Source organism: Cnephaeus nilssonii (assembly GCF_951640355.1).
Source record: "Cnephaeus nilssonii genome assembly, chromosome: 12".
In the NCBI taxonomy this organism is placed as follows: Eukaryota; Metazoa; Chordata; class Mammalia; order Chiroptera; family Vespertilionidae; genus Cnephaeus; species Cnephaeus nilssonii.
The window spans coordinates 975,952-1,003,861 of NC_137083.1; the positions used below are offsets into that span (position 1 = coordinate 975,952).

At 56.2% G+C, this 27,910-nt stretch overlaps 1 protein-coding gene across 1 annotated transcript; it reads left to right on the forward strand.

Annotated features, from left to right (window-relative positions):
• Positions 1 to 1,134: 1,134 nt before the first annotated feature.
• LOC307108633 (ATP-binding cassette sub-family A member 13-like) lies at positions 1,135 to 27,675 on the forward strand (the record flags this gene model as incomplete). Its single annotated transcript, XM_079786775.1, has 10 exons — positions 1,135 to 1,149; positions 1,726 to 1,891; positions 10,606 to 10,729; positions 16,676 to 16,818; positions 18,586 to 18,614; positions 21,449 to 21,612; positions 23,439 to 23,569; positions 25,799 to 25,932; positions 26,165 to 26,329; positions 27,505 to 27,675. The coding sequence occupies 10 exons, from the start codon at positions 1,135 to 1,137 to the stop codon at positions 27,673 to 27,675; spliced, it is 1,242 nt and encodes a 413-aa protein (XP_079642901.1).
• Between the last annotated feature and the right edge of the window lie 235 nt (positions 27,676 to 27,910).

The following is a 27,910-nucleotide window of genomic DNA, read 5'->3' on the forward strand; positions in this document are numbered from 1 at the left end:
AAACTGCATTAGCATAACCTTTCAGAGGGACCAGCCGAGTGTGTGTATGTTAATCTCCTACATCCAAGGTGGGGCATGCTCATCCGGGGAGCTAGTCAGCTCTGACCCAGCAAGTTGGGTGGGTCTGAAGAGGTGCGTCCAAGCAGGGCTAGATGAGTGCGGAGGGAAGGAGACTCGGAGGTCCTCAGCCCTTCCTGTTCTTTTTAAAATTGATTTCAGGGAGAGGAAGGGAGAGACAGAAACACTGATGAGAAAGAAACATCTACGGGCTGCCTCCTGCACGCCCCCTACTGGGCATGCGCCCTGACTGGGAAGTGAACTGTAGATCTCTCGGTGATGGGACGACATTCAGCCCCTGAGCAACACTGGTTGGCGGGACTTGCGGTCCTGGATTTAGCCCGTTCTCTCCGCTGTGTGCTGGCCTCCTGGCCACCTCTGCACGGACTCCAACCTCAATGGAAAGCATCTAGTTGAGTGGCAGGAGAGAAGGGATGGGGCGGGGAGGGCAGCAAGGAGCGGACGCGGGCGAGTCCTGTGATCCCTGTAAGCCCACAGGAGAGGCCCTGGTGCACAGGCCAGGGTCTGGGGCGCTGACACCTGCCCGGCACAGAGCACCGGGGACCCGACATCGAGTGACCAGCTCTCCTTGGGGGCAGCCTCCGCGTCAGAGCGGGTCCCCAGGAAGTCCCATTCTCAGGATCCTTTCAGAAACGCCTGTCTGCCTGCTCCACGTTTCCTCCGGACCTGGGGAAGGTGCAGGCCCAGCCTCAGCCTCCCAGTCGGCCTCGCCTGCAGGTGCACACGGGCCAGCTGAGCAGCTGGGGTCTCCTTTGTCAGCTGCGAGAATCGGTCCCTGGGGTGGTCATGACCCAGTCCTGTCCGCAGGTGGAGGTCAACAGGACATCTACGTTCCCACAGTCCTGAAGCTGGTTCTGATGCATGCAATCATGTACATGCATGCAAACTGGCTGGTATAGACCGAAATGGGAGCACCCCATGACTGGGGATTTTCCTAACACTGGTTTTTAGAAATAATGACAGTCTCCCATGATGGGAAGTGCTGTTCATGTTACCTGACAAGGGCCAGGTGTGTTACCTGCAAAGGGAACCAGGTAGCAACACTCAGAGGACAGGATGGGCCTGGAGGAGGTGAGGCCAGGGAGACGGGGCGCAGGCAACAGCGAACCCGAGTCTGTGTGCCATGCATGCGTGCCCGCGCGCCCCCCGCCAGGCCGTGGCCCTCGCGCGAGCGGGGAAATGGGGCCGCAGTGGAGCAGCAGGTGAGCCCCGTCTGGAAGCAGGCCTGCAGGACGCGGCTGTCCCTCTGCGAGGCCTGGGCCGTTTCCTGTGGCAAAGCCATGGCGGGACCTCAGGGCGGGGAGGCGCTTTATGAAATGGTGACCACACACTCCGGTTGCCCAAGGATCCTCCTACCCCAGCGGGGCCCCAGGAGCCCAGGCGCCGGCCTCGGACGTGGTGCAACAGCTGCCGCTGAGCCGCCTCGCTGATGAAAAGGCGGGAACCACCTGGGCTCACTGGTCCGTCCCCCCACGAGCTGCAGAGGTTGGGCCGGGCCGGGCTGCGCTACTCAGGGCCCTGCTGCGCCTGCGCACCTCCCCGCCGCACGGGGGTCCCAGCCTTTGGGGCAAACGGTGAGGACGGGGCGTGGGAGGGTGTGACGGGGCAGCGCCTCTGACGTTGAACCATCGCCCCCATGTTCTCCAGAGCCAGACCCTTCCACCTCTTCTGGGAGGAGTAATCCCCCCAGGCAGCCCCAAGGAGGGGGCTCGGCCCAGTGTGCGCTCCCTCCCGGAGCGGCCCGCGGGCTGCCGCCTGCACACCCCCGCCCCAACCCCCCTGCACACAGCCTCTGCCCGGGACGGCGGGGAAGGTGAGATTTCTCAACAGACGCACAGCAGGAGGGACATCCGATGCCAGCTGGGCGGGGGGGGGGGGGGGGGGCAGTAATCCCCTTGCATCACCCACCTTTGCTGGCACTGACTAATGTTGACTAATGAGCACTCGCCTGGGCTGGGCCCGCGGGTATAAACCGGGGCTGCGGGCTCCCCCGCCCAGAGGACGGAGCTTCCCGCCCAGACAGCGGCATGTGGCCGGCGGGGCGCCAGCTCGGAGCCCTGGTCTGGAAGAACTGGCTGGTCCGGTGCAGGCACCGGGTGAGTGAGGGCCTCCCGCTCCCGGGTCGGGTCCCCGGGGGGACCTGGGGCCGGTGGGGCTGCCCCTCCCTGCAGGGAACCAGGAGGCTCGGTCAGTGCGAGGGGACCTGCCCTCGGGGCCACAGTGGCTGAACACGGGCCGCGGCATCTTGTCAGAAAAGGGTGGCGTGGAAGAACTCTAAAATTATATATATATATATAAAAAGGCGGGATGTCAGCGCGCCTATGGCTTTGCTTCTTGTAAGCCCTAGCCTGTGAGTCGTCTGGCCGGAGGGACAAGGTGGACGTTAGTCCTGGGCACTGCCTCTCCCCCAGTGCTCTAGGCTGCACCCAGGTCCCGGGAGGGGCGCCAGGCGGGCCGGGGGTACCGCTCCGGCCGGATCATGAGTGTGGACGCGCCTCCTTTGGGACGGAATCCAGGTGATGGGATCGCTCAGACCACACTTGTTTTTGCTATTCCTCACCGAGGATATTTCCCCTCCCGGATTTCTAGACATGGAAGGGAGGGGGAGAGACAGAGAGAGACACATCGATAGGTTGCCTCCCGCACCTGCCCCAACCAGGAGCCTGCAGCTGAGGACCCGCCCTTGACTGGGAGTCAAACCCGAGACCCTCCGCGGGCCGACACTCTAACCATCCAGCCGCACCAGCCAGGGTGAAGCCCAGCATTTAGCAGGTGCCCTGGTCGGCCTGGGTGCCGGCTCCATTCCCTGCCCGCCCATCAGGGACCCGTGCGTGGTCCACACAGCCTTGTGAGGCCGGCCTGAGGCCCCCCTGGTCCTGCTGCGGTGACCGTGCCCTTCTCCTGCGCGGTTTCTCGGGAACGGATTTCCTGGAGCTGGGTTTCTGGTGGCAGGTGAGGACACCTGTATCGGGGCAGGTCGATGCCCGTTGAGGGGCCCCCAGGAGCGTCTGCATGGCCGTGTCTGAGCAACCTCGTCAGCATTGGCAGGGTTTGCTGGGGGCGGGGGCCCCGGCCCTACGTCTGCAGGAACGCGTAGCGTATCCTCTTGATATTCCAGTCTGACTGGACATCAGTCTGACGCGTTCTTTCTCATTTGAACAATTTCCTGACAACAACAAAAAGAAAAAATGTCGTAAGAGGAAAAATAAAATGCATATTTTTAAATTTAACAAATTAATAACAAGAAATAACATAAAGGAAACTATAAAAGAACGCCTGCTGCTCAGAGTCCTCCTAGTTCTGCAGTCTTGGGGGTCTGATGTGGAAGAGAGAAGCTGACCCACTGCGGCTGGCACAGCCCCAGCCTGCCGTCACAGCGCAGCGCGGGGACTGTTCTCGGGCGCAGGGACTGTTCTTGGGCGCAGGGACCTCGCGCAGACAGGTGCCTCCAGTCTGCTCTGCGTCTGGCCTGTGACTGCCCTGGCCACACCCCCGTCGGACGGGCTCCAATTCCTTCTCCCACAAATGAGACCCGGAGCTGGCCTTTGGTGAACGTCTGAGGACTTGGGCCAGTGCAGGGGCCAGAGCCGAGTTTAATGCAAGGACGTCGTGTCCTCAAAATGCGTGGTCCTCTTCCGACTGTGGGTCCGAGGGGCTGACAATAAAACTCTGCTGGCCGAGTCTGACTAGGAACACACTGCTCACACCTCGTCCCTCTCCACACGAACCACTGGATTCCTGCTATCAGGGCCACTTCCTCTTAGACACAGATGCAAATGATGGTACCTTCCCCGGGCTTCTCCTAACCCCGGGCTTCTCCTCCCCCCAAGAGTTCTCCTCCCCCCAGGCTTCTCCTTCCCCCCAGGCTTCTCCTCCCCCCCAGGCTTCTCCTAACCCCGGGCTGCTCCTAACCCCGGGCTGCTCCTAACCCCGGGCTTCTCCTCCCCCCAGGCTTCTCCTCCCCCCTAGGCTTCTCCTCCCCCCCAGGCTTCTCCTCCCCCCAGGCTTCTCCTCCCCCCAGGCTTCTCCTCCCCCCCAGGCTTCTCCTTCTCCCCAGGCTTCTCCTTCCCCCTAGGCTTCTCCTCCCCCCCAGGCTTCTCCTTCCCCCTAGGCTTCTCCTCCCCCCCAGGCTTCTCCTCCCCCCTAGGCTTCTCCTCCCCCCTAGGCTTCTCCTTCCCCCCAGGCTTCTCCTCCCCCCTAGGCTTCTCCTTCCCCCTAGGCTTCTCCTCCCCCCAGGCTTCTCCTCCCCCCTAGGCTTCTCCTTCCCCCTAGGCTTCTCCTCCCCCCCAGGCTTCTCCTTCCCCCTAGGCTTCTCCTCCCCCCCAGGCTTCTCCTTCCCCCTAGGCTTCTCCTCCCCCCTAGGCTTCTCCTCCCCCCTAGGCTTCTCCTCCCCCCTAGGCTTCTCCTCCCCCCTAGGCTTCTCCTTCCCCCTAGGCTTCTCCTCCCCCCTAGGCTTCTCCTTCCCCCTAGGCTTCTCCTCCCCCCCAGGCTTCTCCTTCCCCCTAGGCTTCTCCTCCCCCCCAGGCTTCTCCTCCCCCCCCAGGCTTCTCCTTCGCCCCAGGCTTCTCCTTCCCCCTAGGCTTCTCCTCCCCCCCAGGCTTCTCCTTCCCCCTAGGCTTCTCCTCCCCCCCAGGCTTCTCCTTCCCCCTAGGCTTCTCCTCCCCCCTAGGCTTCTCCTTCCCCCTAGGCTTCTCCTCCCCCCTAGGCTTCTCCTCCCCCCCAGGCTTCTCCTTCGCCCCAGGCTTCTCCTTCCCCCTAGGCTTCTCCTCCCCCCTAGGCTTCTCCGCCCCCCTAGGCTTCTCCTTCCCCCCAGGCTTCTCCTTCCCCCTAGGCTTCTCCTCCCCCCTAGGCTTCTCCTCCCCCCTAGGCTTCTCCTTCGCCCCAGGCTTCTCCTTCGCCCCAGGCTTCTCCTTCCCCCTAGGCTTCTCCTTCCCCCTAGGCTTCTCCTCCCCCCTAGGCTTCTCCGCCCCCCCTAGGCTTCTCCTTCCCCCCAGGCTTCTCCTCCCCCCTAGGCTTCTCCTCCCCCCTAGGCTTCTCCTCCCCCCTAGGCTTCTCCTTCCCCCCAGGCTTCTCCTCCCCCCCAGGCTTCTCCTCCCCCCCCAGGCTTCTCCTCCCCCCCCCTAGGCTTCTCCTAACCCCAGGCTTCTCCTCCCCCCTAGGCTTCTCCTCCCCCCCAGGCTTCTCCTCCCCCCCAGGCTTCTCCTCCCCCCTAGGCTTCTCCTAACCCCGGGCTTCTCCTCCCCCCTAGGCTTCTCCTCCCCCCTAGGCTTCTCCTCCCCCCTAGGCTTCTCCTTCCCCCCAGGCTTCTCCTTCGCTCCAGGCTTCTCCTCCCCCCCAGGCTTCTCCTCCCCCCCAGGCTTCTCCTCCCCCCTAGGCTTCTCCTCCCCCCTAGGCTTCTCCTCCCCCCTAGGCTTCTCCTCCCCCCCAGGCTTCTCCTCCCCCCCCAGGCTTCTCCTCCCCCCAGGCTTCTCCTCCCCCCCATAGGCTTCTCCTAACCCCAGGCTTCTCCTCCCCCCCAGGCTTCTCCTCCCCCCCAGGCTTCTCCTCCCCCCAGGCTTCTCCTCCCCCCTAGGCTTCTCCTAACCCCGGGCTTCTCCTCCCCCCTAGGCTTCTCCTCCCCCCTAGGCTTCTCCTCCCCCCTAGGCTTCTCCTTCCCCCCAGGCTTCTCCTTCCCCCCAGGCTTCTTCTTCCTCCCAGGCTTCTCCTTCCCCTGGCTTCTTCCCTGGCTCCCAGGAAGCCCCAGAGGTTCCTGGCTCCACGCTGGGGGGCTCTCCACTCAGCACAAAGCCAAGTTCCAGCCACACCCCTCCTGTTAGAGAACCCCAGGGAAGGCTTTGTGTCTGCCTCCTGCCTTAGGGCCTGTTCCTCACAGCACCACTGGGAAGCCACTTGTTTTCTCTAAAATCCTCAGCCTGAGCTCCAAGGACCTCCCACCTCAGAACGTGTGTGTGTGTGTGTGTGTGTGTGTGTGTGTGTGTGTGTGTCTCCTTTTATAAAACAAACCCTCACATTTCTTTGAAGTTTTTGTCCCCTCCTCGATTCAGGTGCTAAAAGCCTACCTTGATGTTAAAGAATAGTTTCCTTTGGAGGCAGTTAACACGTTGCTCACAGTTTCTGTATTTTCTGAAATTGCAGAAAATGACATATCCAGCCCCGGAAGTTAAGTAACTTATATAAAAAAAAAATGGTTTAGTGTGGGAACCCCTTTCACGTCCCGCGTGGTTCAGGGTTCCGGTTCAGGGTTCGGGTTCTGGAGAAGGCCGCACACAAATGAAAAGAGACTGGAAAAGTATTAATTTGGCGATATTGGGGGCCAGGCGGGAGCCCACCTCCAGTGGGAGGACTACCCGCTGCTCTGGCCGGGCCATCCCTTTTATTGGGACTGTGGGATGCACCCATAGGCCTTGGGCAGGAAACGCCAATAACAGAGATTTACGTGAGACAAACAGGTGGAGGCTGCTTCAGCTAACAGGGTCTCCACTCAGCAGTGAGCCAACTAGCTCTGACCTTTCAGAGCCATGAAGGTTGTTGACTGATCAGTTTCCGGCAGTGTAGGTCTTAGAGGTAGATTTTTGCTGGTTTTGTATCATCACAAGTCATCAATTATTTGTTTTTGATTTGCTAGAAAGGTCCAAGGGTGTGAGCAGGACCCAGGCGTCAGAAGTCAGGAGCCTGACCTCTCTGATAGGCAGGTTGGAAAAAAGATGGAAGGGTGTTTTCTGACGAGATGCTATGGTTGTTTTGTGTGTGTGGTTTTTTTTTTGAGTGAAAGCAAAGTTCCATTACAGAAAAGCTCCCTGCTGCGGGAGGGACCCAAGCGGGTAGTAGTTGTGCATTTCCAAAAAGTAGAACAGCTTCATATGAGGGAAAAACAGGAAGTCTAAGCAGTGACAGAGTGGGGTTGGACGTGTTGGGGAAGGGTTAAAGGAATGATGACCTGTCAGTGGTTTTATACTAAAAAAGGTTAAAAATGAAGTCGCTGACATGGAATCTGGTGCTGAAAGGGGTGACTGAGGCTCGTTCACCAAAACCTTTCACGGGAGTCCTGGTAAGCCAACACATGGGCTCTCCACGGCCCGGCAAAGCCGTCGGTGGGCAGCCCCCTCCCCCCGTGGAGAGTGTATCAGTCAGCGCGGCGGTAACAAATACCAAGGCCACATGCTTGTGTCTCAGTACCGCGTGGAGAAGAGTTCAGCACATGCTTGTGTCTCAGTACCGCGTGGAGAAGAGTTCAGCACATGCTTGTGTCTCAGTACCGCGTGGAGAAGAGTTCAGCACATGCTTGTGTCTCAGTACCGCGTGGAGAAGAGTTCAGCACATGCTTCTGTCTCAGTACCGCGTGGAGAAGAGTTCAGCCCAGGTGGGGGGGGGGGGGGGCTGGGTTCCTCCTGAGCCTCCGGTGAGTTCTCACGGTCTTCCCTGTGTTTGTCTGTGTCCTAATTTCTCCTTATTTTTTTTCTGACACTCAGTTTTACTCAACTATTTGGGGAAAATGCAGTCTTTTTTTAAAATCCTCACCCAAGAATATTTTTTCCATTGTTTTTGTTTGTTTGTTTTTAATAGGGAGAGTGGAGGGAGAGGGAGAGACAGAGGTGAGATACAGAGGGAGAGAAGCATTGATGTGAGAGAGACACATCGATTAGTTGCCTACTGTTCACACCCCGACTGGGAACGGGACTGAGCCCGCAACCAAGGTATGTGCCCTTGACTGGCAATTGAACCCGAAACCCTGCAGTCTGTGGGCCAGTGCTCTAACAACGGAGAAAACAGAATTCCTTTTATGTGAAAACAGATTGTTACAGCGGCAGATGGGAAGCTCGGGTTTTTAAAGGACAAAGCAGGCATCAGGTTTCTCCTCTTACGGGAAGCAGTCCGCCTGGACGAGGCCCACCTGCTGCCTGGGACCTCATCCTAACTAAGCACCTGCGAGCCCTGTTTCCCCTCAGGTGGTGATCTGAGGTCAGGGGTCAGGGCTTCAGCGTGGGAATTTGGGGGACAATTCAGCCGTGGCGGAGGGTTGGCACCGCCCGCTGGGCTCTGTCCTGTGAGCCCAAGGAGACACATGCTCGCCCCCACTGCTTGGGACTTGTAAATGGTAGAGCGCGCCCAGGCGGCGTGGACCTCAGGGGCCACCCCCACCCCAGGGAGGAAGATGCTGCTGAGCCCAGTGGGTCCAATAAAGGGAGTCCCTCCGCATCGTCCTCCCTACGGCCACGTCGCCTTCTGTGCTCAGCACGGCGTGAACGAGGACCCGCCGCACCCGGCCCTGGGGGGGGGGGTGGCGGGGGTGAGGGGGGCTGAGCTGCAGGTTCGGGGCTCTCTGGTCGGACTCCTGTTAGTGTGAACCCACCTTTCTTGCCGTATTTTACAAATGATAGTACCTTCACTGGCTTCCCCTAAACCTAATACTCTGGGAAAGCGTCCTCTTCGGAGAGGTGGGGACCCCGTGCCCCGAGGGCACAAGGGGATCTCACGCCCAGTGCAAAGCCCTTTGTCTCCAAGGACTAGGGCCCCCGGGGGGGGGGGGGGGGGGGCTAATTACAGGCTTCCCGGCTTCCTGGATATTCTAGCCGCACCAGCCACCAGCGAGGCCTCCCCACCAGCTCCTCCCTCCTTCATTCTTTTACGGTTTTATTTTTTGCACCGAATGTTTTATTATTTGTGGTTTTCAGTTGCAACCCAAACCACCAGCTCCCTGAGCAACTTGGAGGATTTAGAAATGGGTTTTCCCTGGCCGGTTTGCTCAGTGGATAGAGCACCGGCCTGTGGATAAAAGGGTCCTGGGTTCGATTCCCGTCAAGGGCACGTATCTTGCTACTCCTCGACCAGGTCGGGGTGTGTGCAGGAGACAGCCAATCGATGTGTCTTTCTCACATCGATGTTTCTCTCTGTCTTTCCTCTCTCTTCCACTCTCCCTAAAAATCAATGGGGAAAAAAATCCTTGTGTGAAGATTAACAAATAAACAACAACAAAAAAATGGGTTTGAACTCCGTCTGTATGAAGCTTTGTTCAAGCGGAAGGAAAGTGACTTCGTCTGCAGGCCTGGGATCCAGCCGGGTTCCGTCACAGCTGGTTCGAGGATACGGCGCAAAGGCGCGCTGTCCTTGGTGTGCGGCATGCAAAGCGGCTCCTCACTGCTTGCTGGGGGCCAGGAGTGCTGACTAAGGGCTGGCAGGCGCCGCAGGGCGTTCGAGGGAGGACGGGCGTGGCACCTGGACATCTGGCACCTGAAGAGCCTGCCCGTGGCCTCTACGTCCTTTCCGCTCTCCAGTGACCTTCTCTGGGGCCCTGTCTCCAGGCGTTGTTCCCAGAGACCCATGGCGGGGATGGCGATGGCGCCTTCAGTGTGCCATTTACAAAGAATGTTTTTATTGATCTCAGGGAGGAAGGGAGGGAGAGAGAGAAACACCCATGATGAGAGAGAATCCCGGATCGGCTGCCTTCTGCACGCCCCACACTGGGGACCGAGCCTGCAACCCAGGCACGTGCCCTGACCGAGAATCGAACCCTGACCTCCTGGCCCATCGGTTGACGCTCAACCACTGAGCCACACCAGCCGGGCCGGTTTGCCATTTTTTAAGAGCTGGAGATACCGTAACGCTTTGCAGTTTATTCAACGGGAAGTATTTTATTTAAAAAAAACAACTTCCGCAGGTCCTTTGCCTCACGGAATTCCTCTGGCCTTGTGTCCTGTTCGTCATCCTGACAGCACTTCGTTTTCAAGAGCCCCCCCGGCACAGAGACAACTGTAAGTGCCTCTTCATTGCAGATCTCACCTCCAGAGAGAGCGTGCAGCGCCTTCCTGCTGCTCCTGGGACTCGGGCTGAGGGAGTGCACGGAGGGCTCCGCCGTCGTATCGCAGCGGCTGCAGTTCTGGGGGTCAGCATTTCCCTCCTTCCCTCCTTCCCTCCTGGGAATGACGGCCACTGTTTGCTCGCTCGGCAGACAGATTCATTCTTCTGACTAAGCTGACCCTCCTGGGCTCGTGGGCAGCTGTCCACCAGCTTCTGTGGGCCACGCCGTGTGGATGAGTGGCTTCCAGATTCCCTACGTATGTGTGTGTGTGTGTGTGTGTGTGTGTGTGTGTGTGTGTGTGTGAGAGAGAGAGAGAGAGTGAAAGGCAGGGGGCGGAGTGTGTGCCAAGGGGGGTGGGGAGGGGAACGTGAGCAGCACTTGACTGAGGTGGCTTATTGGGGCCACGTTAGTCCTGAAAACCTAGGGTTCTGTCCAGTTTTTCTAAACTTCTTTGTTTTATATGATCTTTAACAGCTACACTTAAACATTTAAGAATACAAGGGGCGTTAGACTTCAAAATTTTGCCCAAATTAAAAACCCCTCCCCTCCCCTCCCCTCCCCCCCTCCCCCCGTCCCCTCCCCTCCGTCTGAGTGTTCAGTCCTCCTTTACGGGAACAGCAGCATTAGTTAGGCGATGGCATGATATGACAGGTTACTCTTCTGATTCTAACTCAGTAGCGTTGCATTTCTGCTGCCAGTTGCCTCGGTCATCTCCTTGTGCCCGCCTCCAGGTTACTTGCAGCCCCGGGACCTGCCCAGCCGGGGTGTTCTCCCTTTTGTGCGGGGCCTCCTCTGCAACACCGGGGCGCGGTGCCGGAACACGAGCGACACGGGGCCCACAGAGCACCGTCTCCGGTAAGACACAGCATCCTCTTCGGAGCCAGGGGAAGCGGGGGCTAGAACAGGCGCCAGGCTTTTAGGAACACCTCCCTCATTTGGGGCAGGTCAGAGGTCACGGAAGGCACAGAAGGTAGAGTTACAAGGGAAACGTCTTTATTAAGTTCAGACTCACACGACAATGCCTTCCCACCGTGAGTAGCTGCCGGCTGTTTCAAGAACCACAGTGATTGCTGAGTAACTAGCAAAAGCCATTTGCAGCAAAGGTTTGTTTTCTGCGGTTCAGACTGGCTTCAGAGTGACTTGCTTAGCTAACTGTTCGTGCTGGCGCCCGTGTTTGTCTGCGCCCCCCGGGGTGGTGGTTGGCCGCGCCCCTGCTGCCCACCGCTGAGGCCACGTGAACACAGGGACCGCCGAGCTTTCTTCTCGGCCTGGCCCGCCCTTCACCAGGCGACAGGCGTGCAGCTCTGACCCCCACCCAGGCCGCACCTGTGGTGCCTGTGGCGTCAAACACCAAACAGAGAAAGAGCGGGAAGTCCTTCATGGAACCAGAGTCAAAGGCGTTCACTGCGAGGTCCTGAGGGTCTGGAAGCCTCTGTGGGGGGTGGGCGTGGGGAGCGGCTGGCTCATCGCCGCGGTTTGAACTTACTGGGTGCGAATGACCTGTGTTTTGGTTCATCTGTACCTCCTGGCATTGACTAAGCTAAGACATTTAAAGGTGAAGCATCTTTAAGTTACAAGAAGAAAATGAGATGTTTCCAGGTAATTTTGGACAGCCTGGAACACTATTTATAAATGGCGCTTATATTTTTTGGGATCGGTATTATGTATAAAAGCATTATGCAAAGAACATCATTTGGAAATAGTCTGAAAGCATAACCCCAAGACAGTCAGGGTCTTCTTGTGTGTGTGGAGGAGGAAGTGTTAACGTAAAAACATTCAAACCTGTGAAGAATTCCTGTGAGTTTATTTGAGCCAAGCTGTCGACAATTGCTGGGAAGTAGTATCTCAACGGGTTGGGATGGTGCTCCGGAGAATGGCGGGTTTTCATCTAGTTTTATACATTTGCAGCCAAAGGAGGGGAGTAGGTGAGTTCCATGAAATCCATTGGTGATAGGTTAGGGAGGGGGGAGAAACCTCTGGGATTGGATAAAAAGTAAAATGATGGACACATGCTTAGGTGGGTGCAGGGACAATTAACATAACAATGAAGGGATTTGTGGTCTCTGTCCTGGCGCCCAGGCACATTAGGCTGTGCCCCAAGGGGTCCGGAAAGGGAGGTTACAAGTTACCCAGACATTTCCAGGGTATGTTATCACAGATGCAAAAAGACAGATAGGCTCAGTTAAGGTAAAGGTTGACCTTGTCAGGGAAGATACCGGCCTAGGAGGTGACTGCCCACCATCACTGCGTTTAGTTAAATTCCAGACCATCCTTTGTGGTGACTTTAGGTCTGAGTTAGCAAGACGGCCACGCAGGCCTCCCCTGAGCTGTCAGGTGAGCATGTGGCCCCTTCGTCACTGCAGCACAGAATCCTCTCGGGGCTGGAGGCTCTCCGGCATTCCTCTCAGGCCTGCTGGTGTCCCTCCTCACTCAGAACAGGAAACAACGGGGCTTCCCACCCAGACAGTACTGGCCCCGTCACCTTCAGTTCTGTGAATCCGTGCACCCGCTTCACCTGTTCCTCAAGTACCTACTAACAGCGTCAAAATAATGAGTGTTAAAGGCAAAATAATTAGAACATATTTTTATTGATGTCAGAGAGGAAGGGAGGGAGTGAGAGAAACATTGATGATGAGAGAGAATCATTGATCAGCTGCCTCCTGCACGCCCCACACAGGGCATGGAGCCCACAACCTGGGCATGTGCCCTGACCAGGGATCAAACCGTCGATAGGTTGACGCTCAACCACTGAGCCACACCGGCCGGGCACAGGCCAAACAACACAGCAAGCCTGGCGCAGGGGGAGTTACCGGTGGCCAGTTCGCGTCTCTCTGGCTGATAGTAACCTATTTCTCCATGCCAGGGAGTCACTGTCCTTTTCCTCCGAGTCCCTGCACTTCAGGCCTCCGGTCAGCGTGCGGGACGCAGGGAGGACAGCGGGAGCTCGGGACAGGGCTCCCGGCCTGCGGAGAGCCGTGGGCTTCACGGCAGCGGCATCTCGAGGCTTTGACTGACAGCCAGGGGGGAGTGCCTGTCTCCCGGTGCCCGAGGCCCAGGTGTGAGAGGTGAGGGTGCGGTAGAGAAAGAGGTGAGGAAAGAGGCCCCAGGAAGAAGCCCACACACGGTCAAGCTCACCTCTGGCTTCAGACCCTGCCCCCTGACGGCCTTTCTCATTGGTTCTTACGTTGGTTCACCGATGAAGTCAGTTGACCTTGGTCGCCATCAACAAACATCCACTTTGTCTCAGTTTGCCGATGACCTGAAGGCCAGTTTCCATTCAGGGCGATTGAAACAGGATCTCGGCTCATTGAGTCTGTGAATTTCCAGGCCCTTTTAACCCCCCCGGAAAGTTCCTGGGGCAGAAGTCCCAGGGTTCCTCCCACCTGGGTGGGATGGTTCTGCAAATCCACGTCCCCTTCCTGGTTTTGCTACGGAGGAGCTTCCCCCTCCCTCAGCTGGCCCAGGAGGGTTTCGGGCTCGCAGGCCAGGGCCGTCCGGGGTTGGGTGGAGAGTGGCGTGAGGCAGGGCGGGAGGGTGCAGGTGGCTAGGGTCCCTGAGCAGAATTGCTTCCTCAGACCTCAGCCGACTTGATTTTAGTGATTTATTTTAGCTTGACTAGGGTGACCGTTTTATTCCTCACTTTATCCCTCAGCCTCTGTTTCATAATTTTCCCTATTCCAGGGCCCGGCTTCTTTCCAAGTAGCAGGATCCTCTTTCTCCACTCAGAGCGGCTAAGAATTTATCCTTCTTTTTTTAAAAAAATTGATTTCAGAGAGGAAGGGAGAGGGATAAAGAATTAGAAACATCGATGAGAGAGAAACATCGATCAGCTGCCTCCTGCACACCCCCTACTGGGGAATGTGCCTGCAACCAAGGTACATGCCCTTGACCGGAATCGAACCTGCGACCCTTCAGTCCGCAGGCCGACGCTCTATCCACTGAGCCAAACTGGCTAGGGCAGTGGTCTGCAAACTCATTAGTCAACAGAGAGGCAAACCGTGGCTCGAGAGCCGCAGCTTGCTGACCACTGGGCTAGGGCAAAGCAGTTTTTCGTTTTGATGAAGTCTCAGGTGTCTGTTTTCTTATGTGGCTTGTGTGTTTGATGTCATATCTGAAGGCTTTGCATGACCCATGACCCCTGATCATGAAGACTTACTCCTGTTTCCTCCAACAGCTTTGCCGTGTGGATTCTCTGTTGGGGTCTGTGGGCCATTTGAGTCGACTTCTGTGTCTGGTGTGAGCGAGGGGTCCATTCTTGTGCATGTGGTTGTCCAGCTGGGGGTTACGTTTCATCTGTAGATGAGTTGGGAAAGAATTGATATTTTAACAACATTGAGTCTTTAAAAAATGTGTTTAAATTTTTATTTATTGATTTTAGAAAGAAAGAGGAAGGGGAGAGAGAAAGACAAACACGGGTTTGTTGTTCCACTTGTTTACACATTCATTGGTTGGATCTTACTAGCATATGTGCCCTGACCAGGGATCGAACCCACAACCGTGGCAATGCGGCCAGAGCACAACAGTGAGTCTCCCCGCCCAGGAGCCTGGTCTGGTTCTCCATTTGGTCACGTTTTCTTGACTTTCTCTCAGGAGTGATTTCGTACTCTTCGGTTTCACACACTTTCTGTTAAGTCTGCTCCTAAGTAGTTCATGTTTTCTGCGTTAATTTTTGTTAATGTGGGCAATCAGTTCTAGCAACTTTTCAACGCATCCCTTGGGGTGTTTTACGCACACGATCACCTCACCGGGAATGGAGTTCCGCTTCCTCCTCTCCTGTCCGGCTGCATTTCCTGTGTTTGTTTCGAGTTTGCCGTGTTCTTCTCCAGTGGGATCCAGGCCTGGAGAGCGGGTTCATTACTAGTTTGAGGGCCGAGAAAGAAGTCCCGTCACCTGCCAGGGGCCGTGTCTCCGTCCTGTTCTTTCTACTCTTCACTGTTCTGCCTTCTCCCCTGGGAGAGGCCAGAGAGCCAGGCTCAGGAGGGAGGACTGGTTCCCCAGCCAATCCCGTCACAGCTCCGGGGCTTCCGGGCCTCCAGTTCATAGTGTCTGTCTGTCTGTCTGTCTCTCTGTCTGTCTCTCTCCCCCCTCCCCCCCTCCCCCCCCTCATCACCCAGGATTTTCTGCCACAAACATCTTCATTTTAGTAATAGTTCTTCATCCCGTCTAAGGACAAATGAAGGCGCCTCTGAAATAATTAGGAAAAGAACATGAAACCAGTTCCTTTCACAGGAAGCTCCCTTCCCGCCCTGTGACCTGTTGATTCCGTGGCTCCCGGGAGAGGCCCTGGTGTGTGTGTGTGGGGGGGTGGGGGTGGGGGTAGGGGGAGGACGGGCCTTTGGCCGCAGCCCCAGGCTCCTTAGGACACGGTTATGTTCACGGTTGAGCACAGGGTCTCGAGGGGTGGTGCTGATTTGTTGCTGTGCTTCTGGAATTCTGACCCACTCAAGGTGGAGGCCACGCCTTCCAAAGGTGAGGGGTGGGTGGAGTGTGACCCGAGGGCAGGCTCCCCTCCGGCCTGGACCTGGCTCTGTTGTGTCCGAAGGCAAGTAGAGGGCGACGGTACTGACGTGACCCTGGGACGCTGTGTCTCAGCATAAAGAAGACAGTGAGCGTCCCCATTAAATGGACAGAGGCCTTGACTATGCCACCTGCCGCGCTCCGTCCTGAGCTCCTGGTGTCCCGGTGGTGACCGCAGGCCCCGCTTCCATCGGCACCACGGCCCGCTCTCCCCCACTGCCTGAAGGCCCCTGGCTTCCCGCTCCTGAAGCCCCGTCTGCGCGTGCCCACGACGCCCTCTGACGGGGTGTGAGACGTGCAGACACGGAAACCACCTGGCAAGGCCCTGCCGTCTCTAGGAACGGGCCTGGGACGGCCTCCCTCCCGGGTCAGCAAGGCCTCAGACACAGAAGATCAAAGGCCTGGTTAACACCACGCCCAGCCCCCGGAGGTCTCAGCTTCCTTTCAGAGCGGCCCTGACTGTCACTGGGCCCCTTCCCACCCTGTCCTGAGGCCGCTTCCTGCTGCAGCCAGACCCGGCCATCCCCCGGGAAACCGTCCCAGCCGCCCCTGCTCCCGGGGCCACACACAGTCCTCCCGTGACGGGGGCTCTGTGCCATGTGGGCACTCTCCACACCCTACCACACCTCTCCCCCCCCCCCCCCCCCCCCACACACACCCTTAGCTCAGCCCTTCCCCACCTCTGGGCCTTCTGATAGTCCCTGACCAGGCCACAACCCCCACTTCTTCCCGTTGGCCGACCATTTTATTCTTTTCAGGTTTCAGCCCAGCATCACCTCCTCTCAGGCCCACCGTGAGCGGAATCTCTGCAACACACTCCCCTCACGCCCTGCCTTGTCCGATCTCACTGACCTGCCTCCTGCCGCTTACTTCAGCCCACAGCTACGAGGCTCATCTGTGCACCCACCTCCTGTCTCCTCCATACCCAGGACGTGTGTCTGCTCCATTCACTGGTGATTTATTCCCAGCACCGTGCACAGGGCGGGCTGCAGAACATGCGAAAAATAAATGGGAAAAAAAAGTGACTAATAAACATATAAAATGGTTACACTCCACAGATAATAAAGGGATTGAGAGCAACTTTCTAATTTTAAATTGGCAAAGGTTTTAAAAACGCTGATTTCCATTCCGGATGACAGGCCGCCGGTGGGAGTGGAAATGGGCACAGGTTTCATTGGAAGCGACTTGGTATTTGGCACCAGGAATCTTAAAAACGCCCAGGACACTTGCTCCTGTGGCGAGCTCTGCTGTGGTCCTCATTCTGCTTGCTTGGAGTTCGTCTAGGTTCCGAGCCACAGCTGCCCATCACAAGATCCATGACCTGGTCTTCTTGCAAGAGATGCAGGACCTGGCTGATGGCGTGCGTGAAATGATGGACAAGGCAACAAGCTTAAAACAGCTCTGGGCAGAACGAGCCAAGCCTCCAGGCAAGTAAATCTCGCTGTCAGCATCTCACCTGGAGACGGGCTTGAGCAGGGCCGTCAAGTCCCGGTCACATAACAGCCCTGCACTGCACCGGGAGGTCCTTGTTCGTCTTGGAATAGGCACGCCCTCCATGGATGAGGCCCAGCACCCAGAGAGGCTTGTGGAGGGCGAGCGAGAGTCCCACCTCCCCCGGGATGGCACACTGGGCACAACCTTCAGAGCGGCTGCAGCTCATCTTGCTTATCTCTGCGGATCCCCTCTCCATTCTCTGTCCTCTTGCTTTCTCCTGTCACTTGCTTCCTTTCTCATCCCCTCTTCCTGTTTTTAAATCTGATCCTGCCTTACACACACACACACACACACACACACACACACACACACACCTTGATCACTTGGTTCCTCCTCCTGGTAGACTTGAATGGGTCTTTCTATGTGTATAACACTTCAGTTATGATCCTTTATGCTTGGACCTCAAGGGTGGGGGGCAGACAATTGCCTGTCTTGACATAGCTGAGTTATTGCCTACAAATTTCATCAATATGTTGGGGTCACAGATATCCTATTCTCGCGTCCTCCTCCACCCCCAACTTTTTAGCACAACCCCATCCAGGGTTGCCAGGTAAAATACAGGACATTCAGTTAAATTTGAATTTCAGGTAAATAACAATTTTTTTAGTTTAAGAATGTTTTTATTTCCTAAATCTGGCAACCCTAAGAACCCACTTCCCATTTTTGTAACATTTTGTTTTTTAATCCTCACCAGAAGATATTTTTCCATTGATTTTTTTAGAGAGAGTGGAAGGGAGAGGGAGAGACAGAGAAACATTGATGTGAGAGACACATCAATTGGTTGTCTCCCGCAGGATTGAACCTGCAACCAAGATACATGCCCTTGACTGGAATCTAACCTGGACCCTTCAGTCCACAGGCCAACACTTTATCTACTGAGCCAAACTGGCTAGGTCCGATTTTTCTCTTTAAGTGATTTTTTTCTCTTTATAGAGTAACACCAGAAAGTGAAATAAAAAGTTTGGCAGAAAAACGAAGCAGATGGTGTTATATATTATTTCTAAGAGAGAAACCAGCACCTTTGTCCGGGGTGGAGCAAGGAGGGGCAGATTTCACTATGGACCAAATGCATTACCAAGGACTAGAACAGCTTCACACACAGAAGATGGAGTCCTTATTAGTAGGTGCTCTTATGGGATCATTCTACTTTAATGTGTTTTTCAAATGAGCTTTTCTATATTCTATTAAAGAGAGAACTAATTTTTTTGAGAGGCAATCTCCGGTTGATTTTCAGTTTGCCAATTTGAACCATTTCTCAGGATAAAAGAAAATCTCTACTCACAACACAACAAATGTCCTGGCTTTTTACACCAAGTAATTCTTCAGTTCTCTGTGGACACTCACTAGGTCTGAAAAATCACAATTTCTCGCCTTTCCTCTTCAACTTTTTCTTTCTTTGCTTTCATGTTCTCTGTCCTGTCTTGACTGGCCATAATGCCTGTGGAATGAGAGATTGATAAAATTAGACTTTTTATGCAAATTAGTGAAATCTGGTTTACCAATTTCCCCCAGGAATTTACTTTCATATCCATGTGTTTTAGAAATCGAAAGTGGCTGTTCATTCTTCATTCAGGCATGTAATCATATTGTGGGCCCACATTCTGTGTTGAACCATTTGATTTTAGAACTAAAACGGCCACTCAGCAAGTGCGTTCTGACTGCTGGTGGGACTAACGTGTCTGAAATCTTCTCTGTTGTAGGTTCTCCTTATGGCTCCAGCTTCTTAACAGTAAGTATTGTGCCGGAAGTTTGAAACATGGTCTTCAGAGATGTAATGGTTAGGCCGAAAGCATGGTTTCAATCTCCTGATTTTATCTTCAGCAACAGCATGGGACTCTGCTTTGGGGCAGGCACACTCCCCGAGGAGATGGGCTGGAAGAGGAACTTGGTCTGGGTCCAGGACAGCAGGTGCAGTGAGGCCTGGGGGCGGGACAGCAGGTGCAGTGAGGCCTGGGGGCGGGGCAGCAGGTGCAGTGAGGCCTGGGGGCGGGGCAGCACGTGCAGCGAGGCCTGGGGGCGGGGCAGCAGGTGCAGTGAGGCCTGGGGGCGGGGCAGCAGGTGCAGTGAGGCCTGGGGGTGGGGCAGCAGGTGCAGTGAGGCCTGGGCGGGGCAGCAGGTGCAGTGAGGCCTGGGGGCGGGGCAGCAGGTGCAGTGAGGCCTGGGGGCGGGGCAGCAGGTGCAGTGAGGCCTGGGGGCGGGGCAGCAGGCGCAGTGAGGCCTGGGGGCGGGGCAGCAGGTGCAGTGAGGCCTGGGGGCGGGGCAGCAGGTGCAGTGAGGCCTGGGCGGGGCAGCAGGTGCAGTGAGGCCTGGGCGGGGCAGCAGGTGCAGTGAGGCCTGGGGGCGGGGCAGCAGGTGCAGTGAGGCCTGGGGGCGGGGCAGCAGGTGCAGTGAGGCCTGGGGGCGGGGCAGCAGGTGCAGTGAGGCCTGGGCGGGGCAGCAGGTGCAGTGAGCCCTGGGGGTGGAGCTGTGAGGTCTGTGACATCAGGGTAGTGCTGAATCCTGAGTCTGGGTCCCTCTGACTCGCCCCACTCCCGCTGGGGCCCAGGTGTCACCCCTGAGGGGTCTTTGCGCCGGGATGGACCAGAACCAGGAGGGCAGGCGGGAACCAGAGGGGCCAGAGGAGGGTCGAGCACATTTACAGGCCGGAGGTAGGGGTTGTCGCATCCGCTAGTTCTAATGAGGGGTCTGACTGGGTAACCTGGGCTTGGAGTCACTAGAGAAGAAACCGGAAGGAAGCAGGACCCCGGAAGGAGTTGCCTCGCCCGTCATGGTGGGATCTGATTGGTTGAAGACATCACTCATTGTGCAGTTGGCTTTTCCTTCCCACCAGGCCGCAGTTCCAGGCACTGAGCGCGTTGGAACGGGTCCGCGGGGACCGGGCCTCCGCACGTTGGTTCCGCCCGGAGGTCCAGCTCAGCTCTGGGCGGTGACTGCGCCTGCGCCGCCGGGACGGCCTGGCCCCGAGCTGTGAGGGGCCGCCCCCTCCCGAGGACACTGAGGAAACCCGGGAACTGAGGAAGGGGAAAGGGGGGAAAAGGGGGGAAAAGGGGGAAAATGGGGGGAAAGGCAGGCAGGGCCCGGACCGTGAGCGGGCCAGCGTCCCGGGGACAGGACGATGTGGCCATGGGCGGTGTCCCGTCCCCGCTGCCGCCCGGCGAGGCACGACCTGGCGCCTGAGGCCGTCGGACACCTGCCCCGTGTCACCCGGGGCGGGACCCCTGGAGGGAGCCCGGGACAGGCCCCCGGGCGCCCAGGAGAGGCAGCCAGGCGGCCCGGGCACCCCGGCCTGAGGACCAGGCGCCCTGCGGGGCCTCCAGGGCCGCGGAGGCTGGGGCCGCGGGGCTAAGCCGGACGCAGTGGCCGTGGCCGCCCCTCCCGGACCCGCGGACGTGGGGCCTGTGTCCCGGGCGGCCAGGGCGCAGGGAGGCCCTTCCCGGACCCGCCCCACGGAGGGCGCTGCCGCCTCTGCCGCCCGGAGACAGCCACGTGGGGAGCAGGCAGGGCCGGGCGGTGTGACCCCACCGGGGCGCGGCCCTCAGGCCCCTCTGCGCTTCGCCTCCCGCGGGTGCTCCGCCCGCCCCGGCCCCGGCCCCGCCCGCGGTGAGAGCACAGCTCCAGCCTGGGCGCCCAGCCGGCAGCACGAGCCTCCTCTCCCGCCTCCCTTCTCCTCCAGGAAGGAAGCCTGGGCGCCGTTTCTCACCGAGGCTGTTGGCAAAACATTCTTTCAGCCCTAATTGTTCATCTTTTTTTGAAAAAATATATTTTATTGAATTTTACAGAGAGGAAGGGAGAGGGAGAGAGAGCTAGAAACATCGATGAGAGAGAAACATCGACCAGCTGCCTCCTGCACGCCCCCGACCGGGGATGTGCCTGCAACCGAGGTACATGCCCTTGACCGGAATCGAACCCGGGACCTTTCAGTCCGCAGGCCGACGCTCTATCCACTGAGCCAAACCGGTTAGAGCCATAATTGTTAATCTCCACTCGATATTTTTTCCATTGGTTTTTAGAGAGAGCGGGAGGGGGAGAGGCAGACATCTATGTGAGCCACAGCGATGGCCCTTGACCGAGACTCGAACCCATGACCCTTCGGTCTAAGTACCGAGCACTCCGGCCAGGGCTAGACAGTTTTTTATTTGCCTTTCTCCACACCAAACTTTCAGTGGCTGTGCCACCAAAACCCGCTCTTCGTGGGGAGGGGCGATGGGGATGTTGTGTGGAGGAAGTATTCCGTGTGACAGGGTGAGTCACTTAGGACCGGGTTTAGCTGCTGTAACAGAAAACCCCAGTCACAGTGGGTGTGCGTTCTTACGCCAACTCGAACCCTCATGTACTTCTAAGATCTACCTCACAATCACAGAAATGGGCGACCACAGCAGACCCCTACCTCTCTCCCTGTCCACGCTTGCACAACATTTAAAAGCCCAACCTCACAGAATCATTTTACATCTTACCTGCCAGGCCTGGTCTCTGCCACCAGAGGTTCTAGGTTCTTACACTTTGCCCCATCCTTTAACTGATGAACAAAAACCAAGAGAAACCCGTGGTATCTTCTTCCATCAGGCAGATCTCAATAAGACCGAGGAGGTGATATCGGCACTGGAAAGCCTTCACCAGCAGCCCCAAGTCTGGGACTTCCTACTTTTACTGCCCAGACTGGACGCAAGCCAGGTCCCCATGGACGGTGGCCTCCGCGGTGCAGCACGCCTCCTCCAGGCTGTCCTGAAGTAAGATACAAAGAAAGTGTAATGAATTATAGGTGTGTGGGTGTCTCCTCCTCACTTTTAAAGGGAAATACATATAACTCTTGAGTATTTTTAAATCCTCACCCAAGGGTATTTTTTCCCATTGATTTTTAGGATAGAATGGAGGGATTGAGGGAGGGTGTGTGAGAGAGAGAGAAACATTGATGTGAGACACATTGATTGATTGCCTCCTGCACGCACCCTGACCAGGGCTGGGAATCGAACCTGCAACCCAGATACATGCCCTTGACCAGGAATTGAACCTGAGACCCGTCTGTGCATTGACTGATGGTCTAACCACTTGAGCAGCACCAGGCAGGGCTCCAAGTAATTATTTGGTAACTAGAGGCCTGGTGCACAAAATTTGTGCACTTGTGGGGGCATGTCCCTCAGTCTGGCCTGCGCCCTCTTGCAGGCCAGGAGCCCTCGGGGGATGTCCGACTGACACCGAGTCAGGACAGGCTCCCGCCACCACCGCTGCACTCGGCAGCCGTCAGCCTGGCTTCTGGCTGAGCGGCGCTCCCCCTGTGGGAGCACACTGACCACCAGGGGGCAGCTCCTGCGTTGAGTGTCTGCCCCCTGGTGGTCAGTGCGTGTCATAGCAACCGGTTGTTCGCAGTTCAGTCGATTTGCAATTAGCCGTTTATTCTATAGGACAGGATAAGAAAAACTCCGGAGTGATGTCATCCCACAGCTAGCATTCCTGCATCTCCGCCTGCCCCTCATGTTCCTGTATAAATATCTGACATAAGTACGCAATGCTGTTCAGCACATTCTCCTTGATTTAAATTATTTAACCATTGACATTTCATATGTTCCAAGAGTCCTCAAATGAACATTTTCACGGCTGTGTGACATTTCTTTTTGGTACTATGCCATCTACCATAATGTACTTAGACTTGTGGTTATTTCTGAGTTTTTCACTAATGGAGATATGACACGTGTATAATAAGTTTAGCTAATGTGACCGTGGCTTCCCAAGTTGTTACGAAGGCGCATTTGTCAGTGTAGGAAGGTGGGACGCATTTGGACAATTGTTGGTTTGGTTTATAACTTACACATTTGCACACCTGGTGTGCTTCCCTTGGCATGACCCGTTTTCAGTGACCGCTCCTGTAATCTGGCGCTCGCAGTCTACAGGAGGCCACGGGAGACTTTCCTAACAAGGAGATTCAGGGACATAACCTCTTAGGTCTTTTTGGTCTCTTGTTGCTAAAATTCAGATATATTCCCATGTCAGTTGAATGGATTTTCAAATTTGCAAGTTTAAGTATAATTATTTATAAAGTAAAATACTGATCTATAAAAACAACATTAACACTACAAGCACGTGGACTCCCTGAGGCCTGTGTGTGTGAAGCGGTTTGGTAAACACGGTCGCTGACGGTTCAGATCCAAGGTTAAGACTGCGTGGAGGACGGTGCCAGGCGTCCCAGTGGGTGCCCTCCAGACAGGGAGCTGAGCACCTGACCTGGAGGCAGCCAGGCTGACTGCTCACCTCTTTCTGAGGTGACAGCGCTTTGCACCCTGGCTGCCCTACTGAGCGCTGGAAAGCGCCAGAAACTCAGGTTCTGTCACAGGCAGAGCAGGAGGTGGCCCAGGTGCCCACGTGTTCATGGGAGGGACTGGACTGTTACATTGAGTCCCGAGTCCAGGGCGTTGGAGCCACATGGAAAGCCACCACGGATGCTGAGTGTGGGTGGTCCACCACAGCGCAGGGGCTGGCACGGTGGCGGGGATGGACGCGTGGAGTCCGTGCCCTTGTGCCAGCCACCGGCTCACGTTGCTTTGCTTTTGTTTGGTTCCAGTTCCTTAACGTCTCTGGAAGAGCTAGATCGGCTGCCACTCAACCCTGCTACCTCCAGGGTTTCCAAAATGGTGCTGAAGGCGACCATTTCCGCGCTGACGTTCCTGCAGGAACACGGAGTAGCAGCCGCAGGTGCGGGTGGGTACCTAAGCGGTTACGGTATTTCAAGTGGTTCACTCGTTAAATTTATTGACAACCAACGGAGCTCAAGTGCCGTTCAAGTCACTTAAGCTATAAAGGCAGGAAGGAACAGCGGTTTCTGTTGAGAAGCGGTAGAAGGCTGAGAACGGGCACCGCTGAACGCACCGGGAGACGCCCACGCAGAGATGTCTGTGCGCCTTCAGATCTCCCGCCCGTGGAGCAGCCTCGCATGACACCCTCCACCACCCAGGCCCCCGTTCTGGTTGCCGGTGCCTCAGTGGAGGGAGGACCCCTAGACAGGAAGGGTGTCCGCTGGCCCTGCCAGAGGGAAGCCGGCCGCCGTGTTTACTTGTCCTCCTGTGGGCTGATCGCAGCAGGAAGCACGGGTTCTTACGCTCAGCACAGAGCCCAGGGAGTGGGGACACAGACCACCTCGCTGCATCCTTCCCGCGACCTCAGTTAACAAACGCGTTATCATTAGGAAGCTCAGGTCTGTGCGTCATCCAAATTACAACGATCCACTTACCTTACCATTGGAAACATTACAGTTACGAATGGAATTAAAATTAGGGATGTTCTATTAACTTTCAGTGAGTGAGAGCTAAGAACTATCACAGAACAGCTTCTGGAGGCAGCTACAAATTGTCTTCATTTATTGTGTCTCCAAAGGCGAGCAGAGGACAGTGTGTGAGGGGCGGGAAGGCCCGTCAGTGGCTCCAGCTCTGGGCCAGCCGTGCTCTGTTCGGGAATTGTGCATCGTGTGCTCTGAGCTGTCATTTAGCCTGACTTCCAGAACCCAAGTTGTCTTTCCGGTTTTAGACTGCTCTGACATTTTATACCCACTGATGGGCTGTTGTGTGACTATTCCCTCCTTTCCTGAATTCTGTGACCAGTGCCAAGTACTCTGGGCCTAGAGGTCAGTGGTTACAGCACAGGCTGGAGTCAGACCTCCGGGTTTGAATGGCGACCTCAGCTGGAGGAAGGACCTTCAGGGGCTCTGGTCTGTCCTCCCGGGAATGGCCTGTCGTGTTGCCGGAGGGAAATGCCTGGCCTGGCGCCTCCTGACACACGGCGCCGTTTAAACCTCAGACCAGCCTCTCCCGCTGATGCCACAGAGAGACGAGCAGCCGGGAAGCAAGGGGCCTGGGTCCTGGCCCGTCCCAGTGCCCTCAGAAGCTCCGATGTAAATGGCGTAGGAATTACTCAGCTGGAGACCACGCGGGCGGGTGGAGGGGGCTCTGTGGTGCCCCGAGCAGGCACTCGGCAGGTGGCTGGAGAGTCAGGATCTGAAACCACCTCGTCGCTGGTTTTCAGATGAAAATTGACAGAATTTTTAAAAATTTTTATTTATTTTTTTAAGGGGAGCAAAGTTTATGGGGAGAAGCCAGTCCTGGAAAAGGTGCGGCTGGGGTTCCAGGAGCAGCCGGAGTCCAGAGCTTCCTCTCAGTGTTACAGTTGGAGCAGTTTAGCACCCACGCTAATTAAAGCCTCAGAGGCCACGTGCGGAGGCCCCATGGCCATAAGCCACGTGGGCGCAGGGACGTGTCCCCGCCACAGGGGCGGACGTCCAGCCCATTGCGTGCGGGGAGAAGAGACCTTGTTGGAATTTACATGCTGTTTTGTGTGCAGTTGACAGAGATTTTGTGAAACCTTGGGGGGTGTTTTGGACTTAAATTTTGGGTGTGCCATTCTGGGTGGTTGGGCAGCTAATGAGTTTTATACCTTAATTAACTCTGATAGAGGAGGAACTTTTTTCCTGTGAGTTTCAGTAATTTCTGGCAGGACAGTGTGAAGACTCCTTAGCATTTTGTACTGTGAACATACTGTAACTTATTCCCCCATGCTAGATGCTAGCTGGGTTTCCACATTTAATAGTAAGACCAACACAGAGACATTACTGTACATTCTTGTTCTTCATGGACATGGCAGCTTCTGGAGGTAGATGTTTAGAAGTGAAATTATCGGGTCCTGTGATTGAATTTCACAAAGTTCTTGAGCTACGTTGTCAGATGGCCCTTAGAGATCTGCAGCCATTCCCGCCGGGAGCGGGCGCCCCTCCCCACGCTGCAGCACCCAGGGCCAGCTTCCGTTTGCTTCTCCTACTGGATCGTCCCAAGGGCATTTGGTCCTTTGAAAGTGAAGGTGCTGTTCTCTGAACTGCTGCAGACACGCCACCTGCCAGGGCTGAGAGATTGACCTGTCACCCCGGCTGTCTCGCAGAGTCGGGGCGCAGCCTGTCCCTGCGCAGCCTGCTGCGGGCCCCGCAGGAGGTCCGGGCGGACCTGCAGTCCCGATTTGGATTTGATGACCTTCATGCGGAACAAATCCTGAATTACTCAGCTGAACTGAAAGAGGTACGCACGCTTCCTGCTTCTCTCGCACTTGGGTTTCTCCTTGAGAGACCGGGAATCGCTTGGGCAGGCTGGGCGGTGCAAGGACATTTTAAGCGACACTTTATCAACGTGTTACTTCTTCGTTAAGCCAATGCCAGCCTTTCCTTTAGCGAGACTGCGGTGATATTTTTAGAAGAGAAACATTCTAGAAAAAGAAAGCTTGACTGCTAAGTATTATTCATGTCATTGCCAGATTCCCACAGACAGCTCATTGGAGCGGATGGTGTGCTCAGCCTTGTCCCGAGCCTCCGAGGACGAAGCTGACGGAGAGGGTCACCCTGGAGACTGTCACACCCGCTGGTCAGCAGCCAAAACCTACCTGGTCCACGTGGTCAGCTGGCTGCAGGTCTACAAACAGGTGCTGTGCCCATCGGGGCGCCCCTGTGTGCCTGCGCGGGTTCAAGCGCGTCACCTCCATCCCACTCCTCCCACATCCTCCTCTGGTTGATGTGTGACTTTGTTGTGGTGGGAACGCTTCACAGAGCGCTACGCCCTGCGCGAAGGGTCAAGTGCCCAGAGCAGCAGTGACTGCGGGCGCAACGCTGGGAGCAGGTCTAGCTGTTCACCCTGGCCATCCCCATCCCCACCTCTCCGTGCCCCGTGTCCTTCCAGGAAAGGCCCTGGGCCCTCCGTCCTGGCCACCTGTGCCCTCCTCCCTGTGCCCACGGCCTGGGCTCGCTGCCCCTCAGCACAGATGCCCCCGGGAAGTCTGTCTTGGACTTCATGCAGCTGCAAGAACCATGGTCTGTTTTTGTCATCACAGCCCCCACCACACGCTTTCCTCCAAGGACACACATCTTTAACTTTTCTTCCTAATACGTGTCATGAATAAAGGTCAAAACCTCCAATAGTAGACCAGACATTTTAAAGCTGCAGATGGTATTGTCCACTTGGTGGCACTAAGTATGTCTGGCAGTAAAATGATCAGGAGACAGAGCCACCTGCCCAGCATCAGCATGGTCAGGTCGACGCCTTGCTCAGTGCATTATCCGGGTACCTGACTGCTGGGTAGTCAGGGTTACCTCGCACACAGATCCTTGTCACGTGCTCCCTGCCTTCCGTGATTGCGCGTGAACGATCTGTTTTGATGCCGTGTGGAGCCACAGCACTGATTGCCTTTGGCTTTGTCATCCCGAGGCCTGTGACGTCCAGTGCATTTGTGACTGGGTGTAATTATGACCTCAATTTAAAGACAGGACTGTATTTATACTGTCTCCAACATGTCAGCTTAGTGTGGGGCATATTTCACTTGTTTAGAAATGTACCTACTGCTTTCTCTGCTGGGAATGGGAGTAGGGGGAGGAAAGAGAGAAATGGGGCCTGATGAAAAAGTTATACCCATCCATGGTTGCAATTTGTAGTCTTTAATTTCTGAGAAATTCAGCCACAATGCAATTGTTACCCAGCTTTGCAGTCTCCCAACCTTGTAAAAATGGCTGTGTGTCGTCTAGCTGGTCTGTTGATGTTTCTCGACCAGAATCTGTTATCTCTCTGTTACTGTTGTTGTAATAGCCCCCGTTTCTGACTGTGCAGGTGCTCCAGCGGTGGCGGGCAGGCGGCCGGCTGCAGCAGGTGCTCAGGAGCCCGCTGGAGGGAGGCAGCGCCCTGCAAGAGGCGGCGGAGGCTCTGCAGGCGGGACTGCTCCTGCTGATGGGCGGCGCGACAACAGAGGGCCCCGGCAGCCAGGCACCTCCAGAGGCGTAAGGCACACTCCCTTCTCAGGGCTTCTTAGCCTAGAGCACACTGAGGGTTAAAGAGTGAAGCTGTGAGAAACGAATTCTTAAAACTGCCAGATCCTGAATTCCAGTCTCTAGTGAGCATGTGCAAGGAGGCCACCCGATGGGGAGGGTGTTTGAGAAAGGCCAGCATTTGGATTTTAGATTTTACATTGTTGACATCTGTTTAGAGACGAACAATAACATGTGTTTCCTATTTAATG